This window comes from Pogoniulus pusillus, chromosome 15, assembly GCF_015220805.1.
Source record: "Pogoniulus pusillus isolate bPogPus1 chromosome 15, bPogPus1.pri, whole genome shotgun sequence".
Lineage (NCBI taxonomy): Eukaryota > Metazoa > Chordata > Aves > Piciformes > Lybiidae > Pogoniulus > Pogoniulus pusillus.
In genome coordinates this window covers 1,489,254-1,507,488 of record NC_087278.1, presented here as the reverse complement: position 1 = coordinate 1,507,488, position 18,235 = coordinate 1,489,254, and the positions used below count along the sequence as shown (strand labels likewise).

Here is an 18,235-nt window from a genome sequence, read left to right as displayed (position 1 = left end):
CTCCTGCTGGCCACACCATTCCTGATCCAGGCCAGGATGCAGTCGTCCTTCTTGCCCACTGCTGCCCCATGGGCAGGCATCTCTCTGTAACTTTGCTTTATAACCCCCCATTTTCTGCTCTGCTCAGCCTGTGCTTGTTGCAGCTGGACCTCTAACAACTCAGCCTGCCTTCCTCAACGATGTGTTGCCTTCTTGTTCCCAGTTTTCCAAACAATCTGACTTGTCGTGAGCAAATTTACTCCCTTCCAGTAAAGCTGAAGCTTCCTGAGGAGACCCTGCCAAGGGACAGCTGCAATCAACCACTGCTCACTCCTGTCTTCATCCATTTGGCTGTGCTGGACTCTATAAAGCAATAAAGAACTTGGAGGAGGATTCTTTTGCTTGCAATGTGTGCCCAGAGATCCACATGAATCACTGCCTGCTCCTTCTAGAGGACCTCTATAACTTCACTGAACCAGTGGCCAGCACTCCATGCTCACAAAGATGGCAAAGCTTGAGAGTAGAGAAAACAGTTTATTGAACTTCCCAATCCATCACAACAGCTTAGATGATCCTGCCTGGACCTGCATTCTCTTGGCTTTGTGTTTGTTCATTTTCAACCTGATACAAGACTCGAAGCAGAGTGGACAATGCCATGGACACACCACACACACACCAAAAGAAAACCACCTAATTTGCCATGTTTTATTTTACTACCATCTGGTTAAAAGTAGCATGCAAGTTAATTGAGTAAAAATACTTCCATATATGACTTATCTGGAAATTAATAATAATAATAATAATAATAATAACTCTATCAGAAATGGCTTTTAAAAAAAACCCAAACACCTTAGTATGATTTTTTTTAATGGAAAGCATGACCTGAAAAATAAAACCCAACAACCAACCACAACAATCTTTGTTTCTCTGCTCCCTGTCACACATTCCTTTGGCTTAATAACACCAAGCCCTCTGAGAACATCTTTTTCATGCATTTCAAGTTGCTAAATGACTTTTTTTTGGGGGGGGAGGGGGGATGTAATCAAAATGATTTTTTTAATGTAATAATATGAAAATGATTTTTTTTTCTTTAGTGTAATAATGTGAAAATTTAAGTCGAAAGGAAATTTAAGTTGCAGAGGGACAGGGATCTGTTGGAGAGGATCCAGAGGAGGGCTGCGAGGGTGATGGCTGTGCTGACTGAGAAACTGCACCAGCACAGGCTGGGAGGTGACTGCTGGAGAGCAGCCCCAAGGAGAGGGAGCTGGGGGTGCTGGTGGCTAACAAGTTCCCCATGGCACAGCAATGTGCCCTGCTGGCCAAGGAGGCCAATGGGAGCCTGGGGTGTATTGGGAAGAGTGTGGCCAGCAGATCAAGGGAGGTTCTCCTGCCCCTCTACTCTGCCCTGCTGAGACCTCATCTTGAATACTGTGTTCAGTTTTGGGCTCCCCAGTTGCAGAGGGACAGGGATCTGCTGGAGAGGGTCCAAGGGAGGGCTGTGAGGATGATGAGGGGACTGGAGGGCATGGCTGATGAGGAGAGGCTGAGGGCCCTGGGGCTGCTCAGTCTGGAGAAGAGAAGGCTGAGAGGACATTTGACAAATGTTTATAAGTATCTGAAGGCTGCCAAGAGGGGGAGACAGGCTCTGCTCACTGCTGCCTGGCACAGGACAAGCAGCAATGGGTGTAAGTTGCAGCAAGAGAGGTTCTGCCTCAACACAAGGGCAACTTCTTGCCTGGAAGGGTCCCAGAGCCCTGGCACAGGCTGCCCAGAGAGGCTGTGGAGTCTCCTTCTGTGGAGCTTTTGCAGGCCTGTCTGGATGTGTTCCTGTGTGCCCTGAGCTAGGTTGTGAGGTCCTGCCGTGGCAGGGGCTTGGACTGGATGAGCTCCTTGGGTCCCTTCCAACCCCTGACATCTGTGAGCCTGTGAAAGTAATTATCTTTTAATATTCTTTTAATATTTCTTTTAATATTCCTAATAATTTCTTTAATGAGGTGAGGAGTAAGTTGAGCAGGAGAGTGGTGAGAGGTCGGAATGGGTTGCCCAGGGAGGTGGTTGAGGCCCCATGGCTGGAGGTGTTTGAGGCCAGGCTGGCTGAGGCTGTGTGCAGCTTGCTCTAGGGTAGGGTGTTCCTGGGCATGGCAGGGGGCTTGGAACTGGCTGATCCTTGTGGTCCCTTCCAACCCTGACTGATTCTTTCTGTGATCCTATGATTCTAATGTGGAATGATTAAGTGGAATAGTGGATTAAGTGGAAATTAGTGGAATAATGAAGAAAGCTGGAATGGTTGGATAGGATTTCTCTATTTACATAGGCCAGCACTCTGCTGAAACCCAGCTGCCTTCCACCTAAGCCTGCTACCAGCTGGCATTTACCCCATGTTTGAGCAGAGGTTGCTCTGCAGCTGACTGCTTTGCCTAGCCAGATGCAGGCACATTTTGCCTCCACATTTGGCCCTCCCTGTGCTTTCTAAATACAACAGGTTGCAAATAATACACACAGGGTTGCCTTAAGGTCGCCAAGTATTAACAAACAGAATGGATAATACACAAGTTGGCACTTTCTTGGTTGTGTTGTTTAAGGTATATCTTCATTTTAAAGTGAGTCCTCTGGTTGCTGGCCCTAGAAGGGCACTGGATGCTCCCAGTGGGCTCACTCCAGTGAGATCTCAGCAGCCACTCGAAGGCAGTTGTACATCTCCTGCGGCAGCTCAGCTCGAGTCAGATTGTTTCCATCCAGGCGCAGATGTGTGATCTTGGAGTAGGTGGTTGGCCCAACAACCTTGCAGAAGCTGCTCAGGGGGAACTCTGGGGTGAAGGGAACAAGGAGAAGAGGAAAAATATCAGGAGCCAGTAGGAAAAAAAAAATCCTGAAAGAGTGGTCAGGCATTGGAATGTGCTGCTAGGGAGGTGGTGGAGTCACCACGGAAGAGAATGGTTTAGGTTGGAAGAGTCACCACAGAATAGAATGATTCAGGTTGGAAGAATCATAGAACAATAGAATCACAGAGACACCAATCATAGCATCATAGAACCACCAATCACAGAATCATAGAGACACCAATCATAGAATTACAGAGTCACCAGTCATAAGATCATTGAATCACCAATCACAGTACCATAGAATCACAGAGACACCAAACATAGAACCATAGAATCATAGAGTCACCAATCATAGAATCATAGAGACACCAATCATAGAACAATAGAATCATAGAGTCACCAACCACAGAATCATAGAGACACCAATCGTGGAATCATAGAATCATGGAATTATTTAGGCTGGAAGAATCATAGAATCAGAATCCTCAACCATGGAATCATGGAATCATAGAACCACCAATCAGAATCACAGACTCACAGAATCACCAATCATGGAATCATAGAATGGTTTAGGCTGGAAGAATCCTTAAAAATCCTAAATCCTAATTCTGGGATTCAGGCTGTCAGGTATAGAATCATAGAATCATAGAATCAACCAGGTTGGAAGAGACCTCCAAGATCATCCAGTCCAGGACTAGGGGGAATGGAGCAAAGCTGGAGGTGGGGAGATTCAGACTGGACATGAGAAGGAAATTTTTCAGCATGAGAGTGGTGAGAGCCTGGGATGGGTTGCCCAAGGAGGTGGTTGAGGTCCCTTCCAACTCTGACTGATTCTATGATTCTGTTCTATGATTTACAGGCATTGCTCAGATCCCTTCTCAGCCTTCTCCTCTCCAGATGGAACTGCCCCAGGGCTCTCAATCCTCATCATAGAATCATAGAATAGTTTAGGTTGGAAGTGACCTCAAAGCTCAGCCAGTTCCAAACCCCTGCCATAGGCAGGGACACATGTGAATAGAAATTACATTCAGTGCCCAGGGAGCTTGCAGAAGGCTCAGAGAAACCACTCCAAGCATGGAAAATTGCCCTTGTCTAGCTCATGAGAGATCCAACACCATCCTGCTTAGGGCTTTCACGGAGAGGATCTTGTAAGGGTTCTACAGGTCTCTGTATGTGCTGTACATGGATGAGCTTTAACATCTTTTCCAACCCAGACCACTCTAGGAAGCTATGAAATGTCCATTTGCTGACAATTTAACCACCACCATTTTTCAGGCTGGTTGATCTACCTCTTCAGGCACTTGCACTGACCATCAGCATCTAAGCTATGACAAACTACATCCTGCATCCAGTCCCTATCACAAGAGGGATATATGGAGGTGCTGGAAGGTGTCCAGAGAAGGGCCACGAGGATGAGCAGAGGGCTGGAGCTGCTCTGCTATGAGGAGAGACTGAGGCAGTTTGGGCTGTGCAGGCTGGAGAGGAGAAGGCTCCCAGGTGACCTTGCAGGGGGCTAGAAAAAAGCTGAGGAGGGACTTTTTAGGCTCTCAGTGAGTGACAGGACTGGGAGGAATGGAAACAAGCTAGAAATAGGTAGATTGAGGCTGGATGTTAGGAAGAAGTTGTTCAGCATGAGGGTGGTGAGAGCCTGGCAGGGGTTACCCAGGGAGGTGGTGGAAGCCTGATCCCTGGAGGTGTTTCAGGCCAGGCTGGCTGAGGCTGTGGGCAGCCTGCTCTAGGGTGAGGTGTCCCTGGGCATGGCAGGGGGTTGGAACTGGCTGCTCCTTGTGGTCCCTTCCAACCCTGACTGCTTCTATCATTCTATGATTCTATGAAACATGAATGGAAACAGCCAGGTTGGACTCACTGTTGATTTTGTTGACTTGGAGGTAGAAGTTTTCCAGGTTCTCACTGACAGTTGGGATGCTCTTCAGCTGATTGAAGGAGAGGTCCAACTCAACCAGCGAGGTGATGTTGAAGACGTTGCCTGGGATGCCCGAATCCGTCAACTTGTTGTGCGACAGACGCAGATACTGCAGGGCTTTGAAACCTTGGAAGTACTCATCTGGAATGTTGGAGATCTGGTTGTTATCAAAATACAGCATGAGCAAGGAGTGAGGCAGCCCCGTGGGCAGCTTGGTAAGGCGGTTGAAGCTTAAGTCGAGATACAGAAGCGAATTCAGGCCTTTAAAAGCTCCAGAAATGGAATCTGCTTTCAGCTGGTTGTTCTGGAGATGAATGATGGTCAGGTTGACCAGCCCTTCCAGTGCACCAGGATTGACTTTGGTGATCTTGTTGTGACTCAATTGCAGATCATCCAGAGTTTTGGGGAGGGGTCCGACGGCTTCAGTCAAATTGTTGTAGTTAATGTGGAGTTTCTTCAGGTTCTTTAGTTTCGAGAAGACTCTTCCCTTAATTTTGGAATTCTCCAAGTGGTTGTGGTCTAGGATGAGCCACTGCAGGTCTGTCACGTTGTCAAATGTGTTCTCTTCGATGCCCTCAATCATATTGTTTCGAAGGTAAAGGTATTTTATTCCGCTCGGTACGATGGGGATGGTTTTCAGTTTCAGATTGTCGCAATACATGGCAGTGGGGTAGCTCAGAGGGCAGTTACATTCGGGGGCACAGACTGCTGCAGATGGCCCAAAAGGATCATAGCCATAATCATCTGCAGGGCCATAATCATACTGAGCAGAAATGCCACCAATGAAAAGCAGAACGATGGGAAGGGAGCTGAAAGTCATCTTTGCAGCGGGGTCTTGTCCCTGCGTGGGAATGGAAACAGGTCACAGCTTTGGGCTCTTTAACCTCTTCCAGCAGCATTTGAAATGGTTAAAAACTGAAGTTAATCAATCACTGAATGAACTGAATTAATACATAAATAAACTTAATAAATTAGTAAAATCAATCAAGAGATACAACTAATAATGACTCAAAACCCTATGAAATTAATGGAAGCTTCCTGTTTAGAGCAATTAACTACGGAACAAAAGAGATCAGCATTGCATTTATAGAAGCTTTTGCCACAGAAAGGTTAACATTAGAATTAATCACTAAATAAACTGAATAAATACATAAATAAACTTAATAAATTAGTAAAATCAATCAATAGATACAACTAATAATGACTCAAAACCCTATGAAATTAATGGAAGCTTCCTGTTTAGAGCTGCTAAGTATGCATCAAAAGAGATCAGCATTGCATTTATAGAGGCTTTTGCCACAGGAAGGTTAAAATTGAACTTAATCACTAAATAAACTGAATAAATACATAAATAAACTTAATAAATGAGTAAAATCAATCAATAAATACAATTAATAATTACTCAAACCCCTATAAAATTAATGGAAGCTTCCTGTTTGGAGCTGCTAAGTATGGATCAAAATAGATGAGCATTGCATTTATAGAGGCTTTTGCCACAGAAAGGTTAAAATTGAACTTAATCACTAAATAAACTGAGTAAATGCATAAATAAAATTAATGAATGAATAAAATCAATCAATAAATACAATTAATAATGATTCAAACCCTTATAAAATTAATGGAAGCTTCCTGTTTAGAGCTGCTAAGTATGGATCAAAAGAGATCAGCATTGCATTTATAGAGGCTTTTGCCACAGAAAGGTTAACATTAGACTTAATCACTAAATAAACTGAATAAATACATGAATAAACTTAATAAATGAGTAAAATTAATAATGGATCAAACCCCCTATAAAATTAATGGAAGCTTCCTGTTTAGAGCTGCTAAGTATGCATCAAAAGAGATCAGCATTGCATTTATAGAGGCTTTTGCCACAAAAAGGTTAAAATTGAACTTAATCACTAAATAAACTGAATAAATGCATAAATAAACTTAATAAATGAGTAAAATCAATCAATAAATACAATTAATAATGATTCAAGCCCCTGTAAAATGAATGGAAGCTTCCTGTTTAAAGCTATTAAGTATGGAACAGAAGAGATGAGCATTGCATTTATAGAGACTTTTGCCACAGAAAGGTTAAAATTAAGCCTAGTAAAGAAAGAAATAAAGCTAATAAATAAATAAATACAACTAATAATTGATCAAAAAGCCTTAAAATTAGTGGAAGCTTCCTGTTTAAAGCTGTTAATATGAAACAAAAGGAGCTAGCATTGCATTTTTAGAGGCTTTTGTCACAGAAAGGTTAAAATTCAACCTCATAAATAAATAAATAAACGCAATAAAGGGAACAAATAAATAAATAAACCTAATAATTACTTAAGAAGCCCTTTAAAATGAATGGAAGCTTCGTGTTTAAAGCTATTGACAATGAAACAAAAGAGATTAGCATTGCATTTTTAGAGTTCATTGAATTTATTGCAGCTGTAAAGATGTCATTCCTGAATTGAGAATATTCAAGTCCAGAGGCAGCATCCCTGGAGTTTTACCTCCAGTGTCAAAGTCTCATCCCTGGAAGTGCTTAAGGCCAGGCTGGGTGAGGCTCTGGACAGCCTGATCTTGTGTGATAGGACTTGGGGGGGATGGAACAAAGCTAGAAATGGGGAGATTCAGCCTGGATGTTAGGAAGTTACTCAGCATGAGGGTGGTGAGAGCCTGGCAGGGGTTGCTCAGGGAGATGGTGGAAGCCTGATCCCGGGAGGCTGGATGATGCCGTGGGCAGCCTGCTCTAGTGTGAGGTGTCCCTGGGCATGGCAGGGGGGCTGGAGCTGGATGATTCTTGTGGCCCCTTCCAATTCTGACTGATTCTGTGATTCTATGATTCTATGCTTTGTATTTTGCCAGTGCAGAATTCCTTCATGAGCCAGGCAGTGAGAGAGTAAGGAGTGGATGAAATCAAGCCCTGGCTGCACAGTCCATCTTTGAATTCACATTTAGTGTCCTTGGGGATCTTTCCCTGTGATCCAATCTGAGTTTACTTTTCAGGGCATGCCTTTCCCACCAGATACTCCAACAAGATGCTAATCCATGAGGATTGCTAGCTTGCTTTTATTCCTGCTTACCCAGGTAGACATCCTGTTGGAAAAGTCAGTCCAGCATCACTGATTTCAATGAGCTTTGACTTTTCACCTGTAAAAACCGAACTGAAAGTGTAGTCAGATGCTTCTCAATGAGATGGTTAAGGACATCCTGAGAACCTTTCTTGTTCTCAGGCAGTTTCAGGTGGTGTGTGAAGCCTGTAAACAAACCACCAGACATTGATCTCAGAGCTGGGCAATCTTCCAGCAGAGTAAATTAGTCTTGCTAAGGACATTGTTTAGTGTCACCCAGGGTAGAAAACCTTCCCTAATTCTTCATTTCCTTGCTCTTATCAGCTCGATAAAAGCTTTGCCAGTGCTAAAATTCCCAGCTGAAGTACCTCCAGGCAGGGCCAGCTGATTTCATGCAGTACAACGTGAAGATATCTTTTTGAGATGTTCTAATGCTATCTCCAATCAATCACCCACAAAGTCCTTCCCGAGTAAGAAGATTTCATCACATTTACTGATATGCTGATCACAGGGAAAAGCAATCGTTGAGACAGGAGTTATCAGTGTCAGTTCCTTTGTCTGCTCTACATTACTGCATGAGAATGTCCAAACTCACCCCTCAGTCCTCTGCTGGTCTAAAGAAATACAGCTCCTCTGAAAGCAAAACTCATCTCAGAACCTGCTCCTCTTTAGGCACTAAGCTTTGGGGGCAGGGGACCAATTGCTTTTGCATCCAAAGTGTAAGACAAGAACGGGATGAGCTTCTTGGGATCACACTTTTTAACCTTAGAGTGGCATTTTTACGTATCACAGAGACATCCATCTGGGTTGGAAAAGACCCTCAGGATCATCAAGTCCAACCTCCACCACTTTATGGTCCTACAGAGAGAGCAACACAAACATCCTATTTGCAACTCTAATTCCATCGTGCCGGTTTCAAATCCTGTTTGCAGTGCTCAGATTTGCTGCCAGCAGCAAAAGCTTTCTTTCAAACTGTCACTGTCATAGGACAGTTCCTTTAAGTAGTGTGCAAGGGTCAACTGCTCTGCAGAGCCCTGGCAGGAACTATATAGTCAGGCAGCAAATGTTATAGATTGGTTTATCAATACATTTTTCAGGTGGCAGTTCTGTAGGGCAAGAGGATAAAGCATCACAAGAGGATAAAGCATCACAAGAGGATAAAGCATCACAAGAGGACAAAACATCACAAGAGGATAAAGCATCACAAGAGGATAACACATCACAAGAGGATAAAATATCACAGCCAGGGACATGCACAGTGCTGTTCATTTGTTTTAGTCAGGGCTTTCTCATCCACATTTCTCTGCCAGAAGAGTAAAAGTTAAGCAGAGGGCATCCACCTATTTACTGCTTGTTTGTGAACCATGTTACTCCAAGAGAGGAAAAATCAGGATGCATCCTTGGCTGTCTGTCTTGTGAGCATGCCTGAACTAATTGCCTGCACTTGTTCTGATCAGTGATCTTGTCAACTAAGCCACGTGAAGTCCTCCAGCTTGCCAAAACAGACTAAATGGCAAATCCATGAGTTGGGGGGGTGGGGGCAGAAAAACTACTCCAACTATTTCAGAGTTAGCCTACACTGCCTTGATTCCCAAACCATCATGGAGCAAAGTGAACTATTCCATGAGCTTTAAGTTCTGCAGCATCTTAGCTTGCAAAGGATTTGATGTTTTAAAGTCTCAGGGCATGGTATCAATGTGAGATGCATCTATTCAATATCTGATATATACTTAGCTGTATATTTGAGGTATAGATTCAACAGATACGTTTATAGCTACCTGAGATACATATTCAATGCATAAGCTATATATATTTATGCACCCAAGATATGAGATGTGTGTTTCTAGAGTTGCTAGATGTATTCATGATCTGTTTGATCTAGTCAATAGATTACTGTTTATGTATATTTGATATATGCATATCCAATACATGACCTATATATATTTATCCATCCAAGATATGAGGTGGATGTTTCTGTATTTGATAAATGCATCCCAGATGTGATCTGTGGTTTTTTTTCTCTGTTTGGTCTAGTCCATAGATTGATTTTTATATATGTGATATATATTCAATACATGAGCTATAGATATTTACACATCCAAGATATGAGATGGATGTTTCTGTATTTGAGAAATAGATTCCAGATATGATGCATATTTTTCTCTGTTTGATCTATTCAATATATTATTTACATATGTATGATGCATATTTTTCTCTATTTGATATGCTCAGTGTCTGACTTATGTGAGAAGCATTTTTCTCCATTTGCTCTGTTAAATATCTGACTTATCTGAGATGCATTTTTCTCTATTTGATCTATTCAATATATTATTCCCATACATATAATACATATTTTTCTCTATTTGATCTGTTCAATATATTATTTACATATATATGATGCATATTTTTCTCTATTTGATCTGCTCAGTATCTGACTTATCTGAGATGCATTTTTCTCTATTTGATCTGTTCAATATTTTATTTCCATATATGTAATACATATTTTTCTCTATTTGATCTATCCAATATCTGACTTATCTGAGATGCATTTTTCTCTATTTGATCTATCCAATATCTGACTTACCTGAGATGCATTTTTCTCTATTTGATCTATCCAATATCTGACTTATCTGAGATACATTTTTCTCTATTTGATCTGTTCAATATATTATTTATAGATATATGATGCATTCTTTTCTATTTGATCTATCCAATATATTATTTACATATAAATGATACATTTTTCTCCATTTGATCTATTCAATACATCATTTACATATATATGATGCATATTTTTTTACTTGATCTATTAATATATTATTATTGTGTATATGGTACATATTTTTCTCTATTTGATCTATTATACCTACTTTTCTCTATTTCATCTATCCAATATATTATTTATACAGAAGATAAATATTTTCTCTATTTCATAGAATCATAGAATCAACCAGGCTGGAAGAGATCTCTGAGCTCATCCAGTCCAACCTAGCACCCAGCCCTGTCCATTTAACTAGTCCATGGCATTTGATCAATTCAATGCATTTTTATAGATATGATACATATTTCTCTCTATTTGGTCTATCCAATATATTATTTATATAGATAGATATATATGTTGCATATTTTTCTCTATTTGATCTGTCCAGTGTATTATTTACATATATATGATGCATATTTTTCTCTGTTTGATCAATTCAATATATATATTTTTATATATGAAACATATTTTTTTATATATTATTTATATAGATAGATATATATGTTGCATATTTTTCTCTATTTGATCTGTCCAGTGTATTATTTACATATATATGATGCATATTTTTCTCTGTTTGATCAATTCAATATATATATTTTTATATATGAAACATATTTTTTTCTCTATTTGATATATTCAATATATTATTTACATATATATGATGCATATATTCCTTATTTGATTCATCCAATTTATTATTTTTATATATATATATATATATATATATATCACAGTATCACAGTATCATCAGGGTTGGAAGAGACCTCACAGATCATCAAGTCCAACCCTTTACCACAGAGCTCAAGGCTAGACCATGATGCATATTTTGCTCTGTTTAATCAGCTCAATATATTTTTATATATATGAAACATATTTTTCCTCTATTTGATCTATTCAATATATTATTCACATACATATGATGCATATTTCCCCCTATTTTATCCATCCAATGTATTATTTGTGTATATAGGATACATATTTTTCTCTGCTTGATCAATTCAATGTATATTTTATATATATGAAACACATTTTTTCTCTGTTTGATATATTCAATATATTATTTACATACATATGATGCATATTTCCCCCTGTTTTATTCATTCAATGTATTATTTATATGTAAGATATATTTTTCCTCTATTTGATCTATTCAATATATCATTTACATACATATGTTTCATATTTTCCCCTATTTGATCCATCCAATGTATTATTTATATGTAAGATACATATTTTCTCTCTATTTGATCTATTCAATGTATCATTTACATATATATGATGCATATTTCACTCTATTCAATCTATCCAATGTATTATTTACATAGAAGACAAATATTTTTCTCTAGTTGATCAATATTTTTTAATATATGATACATATTTTGCTCTTTTTGATCTATCCAATATGTTATTTCCATATCCATGATACATACCTTGCTATATTTGATCTACTTAATATATTATTTATATATATGATGCATATTTTGCTCTATTTGATCTATTCAATATATCATTTACATGTATATGATGCATATTTTGCTTTATTTGATCTATCCAATATATCATTTACATGTATATGATGCATATTTTGCTTTATTTGATCTATTCAATATATCATTTACATGTATATGATGCATATTTTGCTTTATTTGATCTATCCAATATATCACTTACATGTATATGATGCATATTTTGCTCTATTTGATCTATTCAACATATCATTTACATGTATATGATGCATATTTTGTTCTATTTGATCCATCCAATGTATTATTTACATGTAAGATATATATTTTGCTCTATCTGGTCTATCCAATGTATTACTTATATGTCAGATATATATTTAGCTCTATTTGATCCATCCAATGTATTATTTACATGTCAGATATGTATTTTTCTCTATTTGATCTATCCAATATATTGTTTATATGTCAGATACATCTTTTGCTCTATTTGATCTATTCAATACATCATTGACTTATATATGATCCATATCATCCTCTATTTGCTCTATTCAGTATATTACTTACAAATATGAGATATCATTTTTCTCTATTTGATCTATCCAATCTATTTGTTTATAGAATCAGTCAGGGCTGGAAGGGACCACAAGAATTATCTAGTTCCAAACCCCCTGCCATGGGCAGGGGCACCTTAGCCTAGAGCAGGCTGCCCACAGCCTCAGCCAGCATATGCATTCGATGTATATATATATATATATATACACACTCTATATGATCTCTCTATATATTTATATGTCTGATAAATAAATGTGCCTTAAACTGAAGTAAAAATTTCACAGTGCCTATAAATTTTCCTCTCTTTGTTCTCCCTTTTACTTAATTACTTAAATCCATATTAAAAAAACAAAACAAAACAAAAGAAGAAGAAAAACCAAAGTGATTTAACAAACAGAGAGAGTAGAGGTCTTGCTCTAAAAGCTGATGAATGAAGAAGCAAGCAGCAAGCAGGCTTCACAAATCTCTTTGTACTCCACATCAGCTCTCTCCCTGAAGTGGAAGGAAACAGGCTGCAACAGGGAAAAAAAGTGCCACCAAAAGTAATGTGAAGATGTTTGAAGGCAACCGAAACAAAGCAAAAATCCACTCTTGGTTGCTGTTCCATTTCCCAACTGGCAAACTCATCCAGATGAGGTTTTTTGCCTTCCCATGGCAACTCTGCACCTAAAGAGCTGAAGGTTAGAGTTAAAAACGTGCAGCAGCACTTACTTACCTTACTGCCTCCAAGCTGCTCTCCTTAATTCCCAGAGCAGATGCAACAGGGGACTCTATCGACCAATATATGCTGTAAACAGTGTCAGGAGGTAAGAATCTGCCAGATCCTCTGTGTTACAGAAGGGGGGGGAAGAAAAGCAAGGGGAAAAGGAGGAAAAAAAGGAAAGCAAGGGGGGGAAAAGAAAGTCAAGGGGGGGAAAAGAAAGTCAAGGGGGGGAAAAAAGGGAAAAAAGAAGGGGAAGAAAAAAGAAAGGGAGGGGAAGAAAAAAAAAAGGGAGGGGAAGAAAAAAAAAGGGAGGGGAAAAAAGAAGGGAAGGGAAGGGGAAAAAAAGTCCTAGTCACGCTGTGCTCTGAAGCTGCTATGTCATCATGGGGATCTTGTGGTGTGGCACGGCCAAAAAATGCAGCCCTGATGAAGTGCAGGTGGATCCCAGATTTGGTGGTAAAGGAGAAGCCATCTGTGAGTCCTGTGGGGTGGAGAGAAGCAGCAAGTGTGTCCCCGAAACCGGAGCCACTTTATGCCACTCAGCCACATAGCTTTAGACCAGGGGGTTTTGTGTGCGTTTTAAAGAGAGGGGGCAAAAAGCAAACCCTCTTTTTGTGTGTGTGTGTTTTAGAGAGAGGAGGGGGAAAAAACCCACAAAACCAAACAACAAAACCCTAAACCTTTTAGGTTGTAAACCAAATTACAAACAGACTTTTGTTTCCCAACATCTTTTATCCTGCTAGACGTGAGCTAAGGAACAGCGCTGGGAACCCAAGGCTGCTGCGCTCCCTCAGCCAAGTGACTCATTCATTTCTCTGCCTTCTCCTTTAACCATCTTATGGCCACAGCAAAATACCCCTGCAGAAAAAAAAAGCCCTTTTTTTTCCCCCCTCTTCAGCATCAGAACCAAAGCTGTGGGATTGCCTTTGAATACCTTTTCCACAGCAGCCACTGCTGAGTTGAAAGTTTCTTCTGTGCAAGCCTTTGGGGTTTATTTGGTCTGGAGGCGATTGAGTGTTTGCTTAATAAAAGCACAGCCCAGAAACTGGTTTGGGGTTTTGGGTTTGGGGTTTTTTTTTTTGCAGCAGCAGTTACTGTAAACTCAGTTGATGTTTCTGCTCATTTATTACTTTTTTTCCTTTGCACTTCCAGCTTTCTCTTGCTCCTCAGAATCTGGAACTACTCAGCTTTACGTTGTCTGTTTCTTATTCCGTGGATGTCGTTCAAGAATGCATCTTAAGGCCCGGATGAGAAGTTGTTTTCACCAGGCAGTGCCAAGAAAAGAATGCAGGAAGACAGTAACTGTTTAAAGTGGGTCTTAAGACCTTCCCTTATCTGCAAATGCTGGATGTCTTCCCTTTTAATGAGACATAAACTCCTTCTTACAGAGTTGGCTGGAGACAAATGTGAAACATGCATGCAGGAAGCTTGCAGAAGGCATTTTAAAGCCTCTTCTGTCTTTACTTGTGTTTTACTGTGATTGTGGGTGCAGGCTGAGGGGGTTTGGTCTGTTACCAACTCTGTCTTCATGAAAAGTCATGGACTGAGCTGGATAATCCTAGAAGCTTCCTAAGAAGAGGAAGCTGGCTGTAGGCTTCCCCCTGTAATCTGCTGCTATTGAATCTGGGCCTCCATTCCCAGGGCAGGCTGCTGGGATGGGGAAAGGTTTGGCATCATCCAGCGCCCTCCAGAGAGAACAGGGAAGATGCCAGATGATTGCAGACCTCTGAGCTTCTGCAACAGTCTGAACAGCAAACAAATTGGCACAGGACCAGAGTGCCAAGCAGGAATATTTCCAGGCTGAATAACCCCCATTCTCTGAAGGTGGGGAGAGTGAGGCTGGAGGTGAGGAGGAAGTTGTTGAGCAGGAGAGTGGTGAGAGGCTGGAGTGGGTTGCCCAGGGAGGTGGTTGAGGCCCCATGGCTGGAGGTGTTTGAGGCCAGGCTGGCTGAGGCTGTGTGCAGCCTGCTCTAGGGTAGGGTGTCCCTGGGCATGGCAGGGGGGTTGGAACTGGCTGCTCCTTGTGGTCCCTTCCAACATTGATTGATTCTCTGATTCTCAGCCTGTCTTCAGGTCAGGTGCTCCAGACCTCTGACCATCTTTGTGGCCCACCTCTGGACCCTTCTCCATCAGGTCCACATCCTTGTGGTGGGGGCCCCATAGCTGGCCCCAGCCCTGCAGGTGAGGTCTCCGCAGAGCAGAGCAGAGGGGCAGGATCCTCTCTCTCCATCTCTGCCCACACTGCTCTGGATGCAGCCCAGGCTGCCATTGGCCTGCTGGGCTGCCAGTGCCCATGGCTGGCTCCTGTTCAGCCTCTCCTCCACCATCACCCCCATGTCCTTCTCTGCCCCCATGTCCTTCTCTGCCCCCATGTCCTCTGCAGGGCTGCTCTCAATCTCATCACCCCCTACCCTGCATTGAGATCTAGGACTGATCCAAGCCAGGACCTTATAGGACCTTGCACTTTCTCTTCTAGAGCTCCATGAGGTTCCCCTTAGCCCACTTCTCTGGCCTGCATCTTGCCTGTGCAATTGATAAAGCTAAATGAAACCATTCAGCCAGACAGAAGTAGATGAATGGAAGCCTCAAGTGAACTCGAGGGGACCCAGGATCTTACCATATGTTAACTGTCAAACATCCTCACGTTTGTGCAGTCAGCTCTTTGAGCATGCTACAAAGACATCCATGCTTTGTGTTTCTGATGACAGGAGGAGAAGGAGGATGCACACAGACCTACAGAAACCCATGTCACAAACATCTGGTGCACAAATAATTCAGCCAAAAACATATCCAAGCCTTTGCTCTGCTGCATTTTGCAGCCAGTGTCCAATCCTATTAGTACCTCACATGTAAAACTACATCTATCTGACCCTGAAAGATCAAAACATCTATCAGTGTGCTGCAGCAGTGAGCAGACAGAGCTTTAGGCAGAGAAAACACAACCAAAGCCTTTCCTGGGGAGTTTAACATCCTCATTGCAGCTTTTACACTCCATTGCTCAGCTTGCTGTGCTCTCCTCCCCAGGGCAAACCTCAGCACCTCCTTCATGGATCATCTCCTCCTGCACTAAAAAACCTCTGCTCTGGTTTGCTGAATGCTTCTGCTTGCTACACACTTAAGTCAAGGTTACCACTGAGGTTTGTCTTGGTGTGCTGAAGCTAAAAGAAGCAATTTTCAGCTATCACACTGTGCCTGAGAAGCTCTGTCTGGTCTCCACTTGTCCAGAGGCAGGAAAATAACAGCTTTATCCACTTCTTCATTGCTGTTCCTGACCCCCTGCACGCTCCTGCACCTCCTGAGCTCAATTCACTGCTTCTCATCACTCAAACAGTACTGCAGTTGTGGTCTGCCTGATGGTATCTGCTTCCCTCCCAGACAAACCATCAGCTGCAGCAGGCAGCTGACTGTCCTCAGACACACCAGAGGTGCTGAAGAAAGCCCCAGTGGACCTCGTGAGGTTCATTAAGACCAATTGTAAAGTTCTGCACTTGAGTTGGGACAATCTCCATGATCAGTGAGATCCTGGGGTGCTGTAAGAACAGCAGATCCAGGGAGATTCTCTTTCCCCTCTGCTCTGCCCTGCTGAGACCTCATCTTGAGTGCTGACTTTGGTTTTGGGCTCCCCAGTTGCAGAGGGACAGGAACTGCTGGAGAGGGTCCAAGGGAGGGCAGTGAGGATGCTGAGGGGACTGGAGCAGTACCTGGTGAGGAGAGGCTGAGGGCCCTGGGGCTGCTTAGTCTGGAGAAGAGAAGACTGAGAGGAGATTGAATCAATGTTTATCAATCTCTGAGGGCTGGGGGTCAGGAGGGGGGGACAGGCTCTGCTCACTGCTGCCTGGCACAGGACAAGCAGCAATGGATGGAAGCTGCAGCACAGGAGATTCCAGCTCAGAACAAGGGGAAACTTCTTGCCTGGCAGGGTCCCAGAGCCTGGCACAGGCTGCCCAGAGAGGCTGTGGAGTCTGCTTGTGTGGAGCCTTTCCAGGCCTGTCTGGATGTGTTGCTGTGTGCCCTGAGCACACAGCTCTGGTGAGGGGCTTGGACTTGATGATCTCTTTGTGTCCCTTCCAACCCCTGACATCCTGTGAGCCTGTGGTCAATCCAGGCTGGGAGATAACAAGATTGAGAGCAGCCCTGCAGAAAAGTGTGAGTGAAAAGCTGGACATAAGCTAACAATCACAGAATCACAGAATTAACCAGGCTGGAAAAGACCTCTGAGATCATCCAGTCCAACCTATCACCTTCTAAGCAACTAACCCAGGGCACCAAGTGCCTCATGCAGCCTCCTCTTAAACACCTCCAGGGATGGGGACTCTCACAGTTTGAGTGCTGTGTCCAGCTGTGTGCTCCTGAATTCAAGAGAGATGTTGAGGTGCTGGAAGGTGTCCAGAGAAGGGCAGCAAGGCTGGGGAGGGGGCTGGAGCACAGCCCTCTGAGGAGAGATATAAGAGTATAATAGATGTAAGTTGATATGATAACGAAATAGATGTTCATATAAGTGATAAAATATGAGACTGACTCCAATCTGCACTAACCAATAACTGATAAAATATGAGATTGACTCCAATCTGTACTAATTATCAGTGAAAGGTCAGATATTGAGATATAAGAGTGTAATAGATATAGATTGATATGGTAATGAAATAGGTGTTGATAGAATTGATAAAATATGAGATTGACTCCAATCTGCACTAATTAATAATGGATAAAATAGGAGATTGACTCCAATCTGCACTAATTAATAATGGATAAAATAGGAGATTGACCCCAATCTGCACTAATCAATAATGGATAAAATAGGAGATTGACTCCAATCTGCACTGATTATCAATTAAATATTAGGTATTGAGAAATAAGAGTGTAATAGATATAAATTGATATGATAATTAAATAGGTGTTGATAGACTTGATAAAATAGGAGATGAGATTGACTCCAATCTGCACTGATTATCAGTTAAAGGTCAGATATTGAGATATAAGA

At 41.6% G+C, this 18,235-nt stretch overlaps 1 protein-coding gene across 1 annotated transcript; it reads right to left on the bottom strand.

Moving 5' to 3' along the window:
- Nucleotides 1-493: 493 nt before the first annotated feature.
- On the bottom strand, nucleotides 494-13,774 carry LUM (lumican). Its single transcript, XM_064154921.1, has 3 exons — nucleotides 13,267-13,774; nucleotides 4,669-5,566; nucleotides 494-2,786 (listed from the first exon to the last, which is right to left on the bottom strand). The coding sequence occupies exons 2-3, from the start codon at nucleotides 5,543-5,545 to the stop codon at nucleotides 2,632-2,634; spliced, it is 1,032 nt and encodes a 343-aa protein (XP_064010991.1). The 5' UTR covers nucleotides 5,546-5,566; nucleotides 13,267-13,774; the 3' UTR covers nucleotides 494-2,631.
- Between the last annotated feature and the right edge of the window lie 4,461 nt (nucleotides 13,775-18,235).

Excerpts from the sequence above, each read along its gene's own strand:
- LUM (XM_064154921.1), bottom strand. The coding sequence starts at position 5,545 with ATGACTTTCAGCTCCCTTCCCATCGTTCTGCTTTTCATTGGTGGCATT. Across the intron at positions 2,787-4,668 it reads CCAAGTCAACAAAATCAACA|AGTTCCCCCTGAGCAGCTTC; the intron begins GTGAGTCCAACC and ends CCTTCACCCCAG.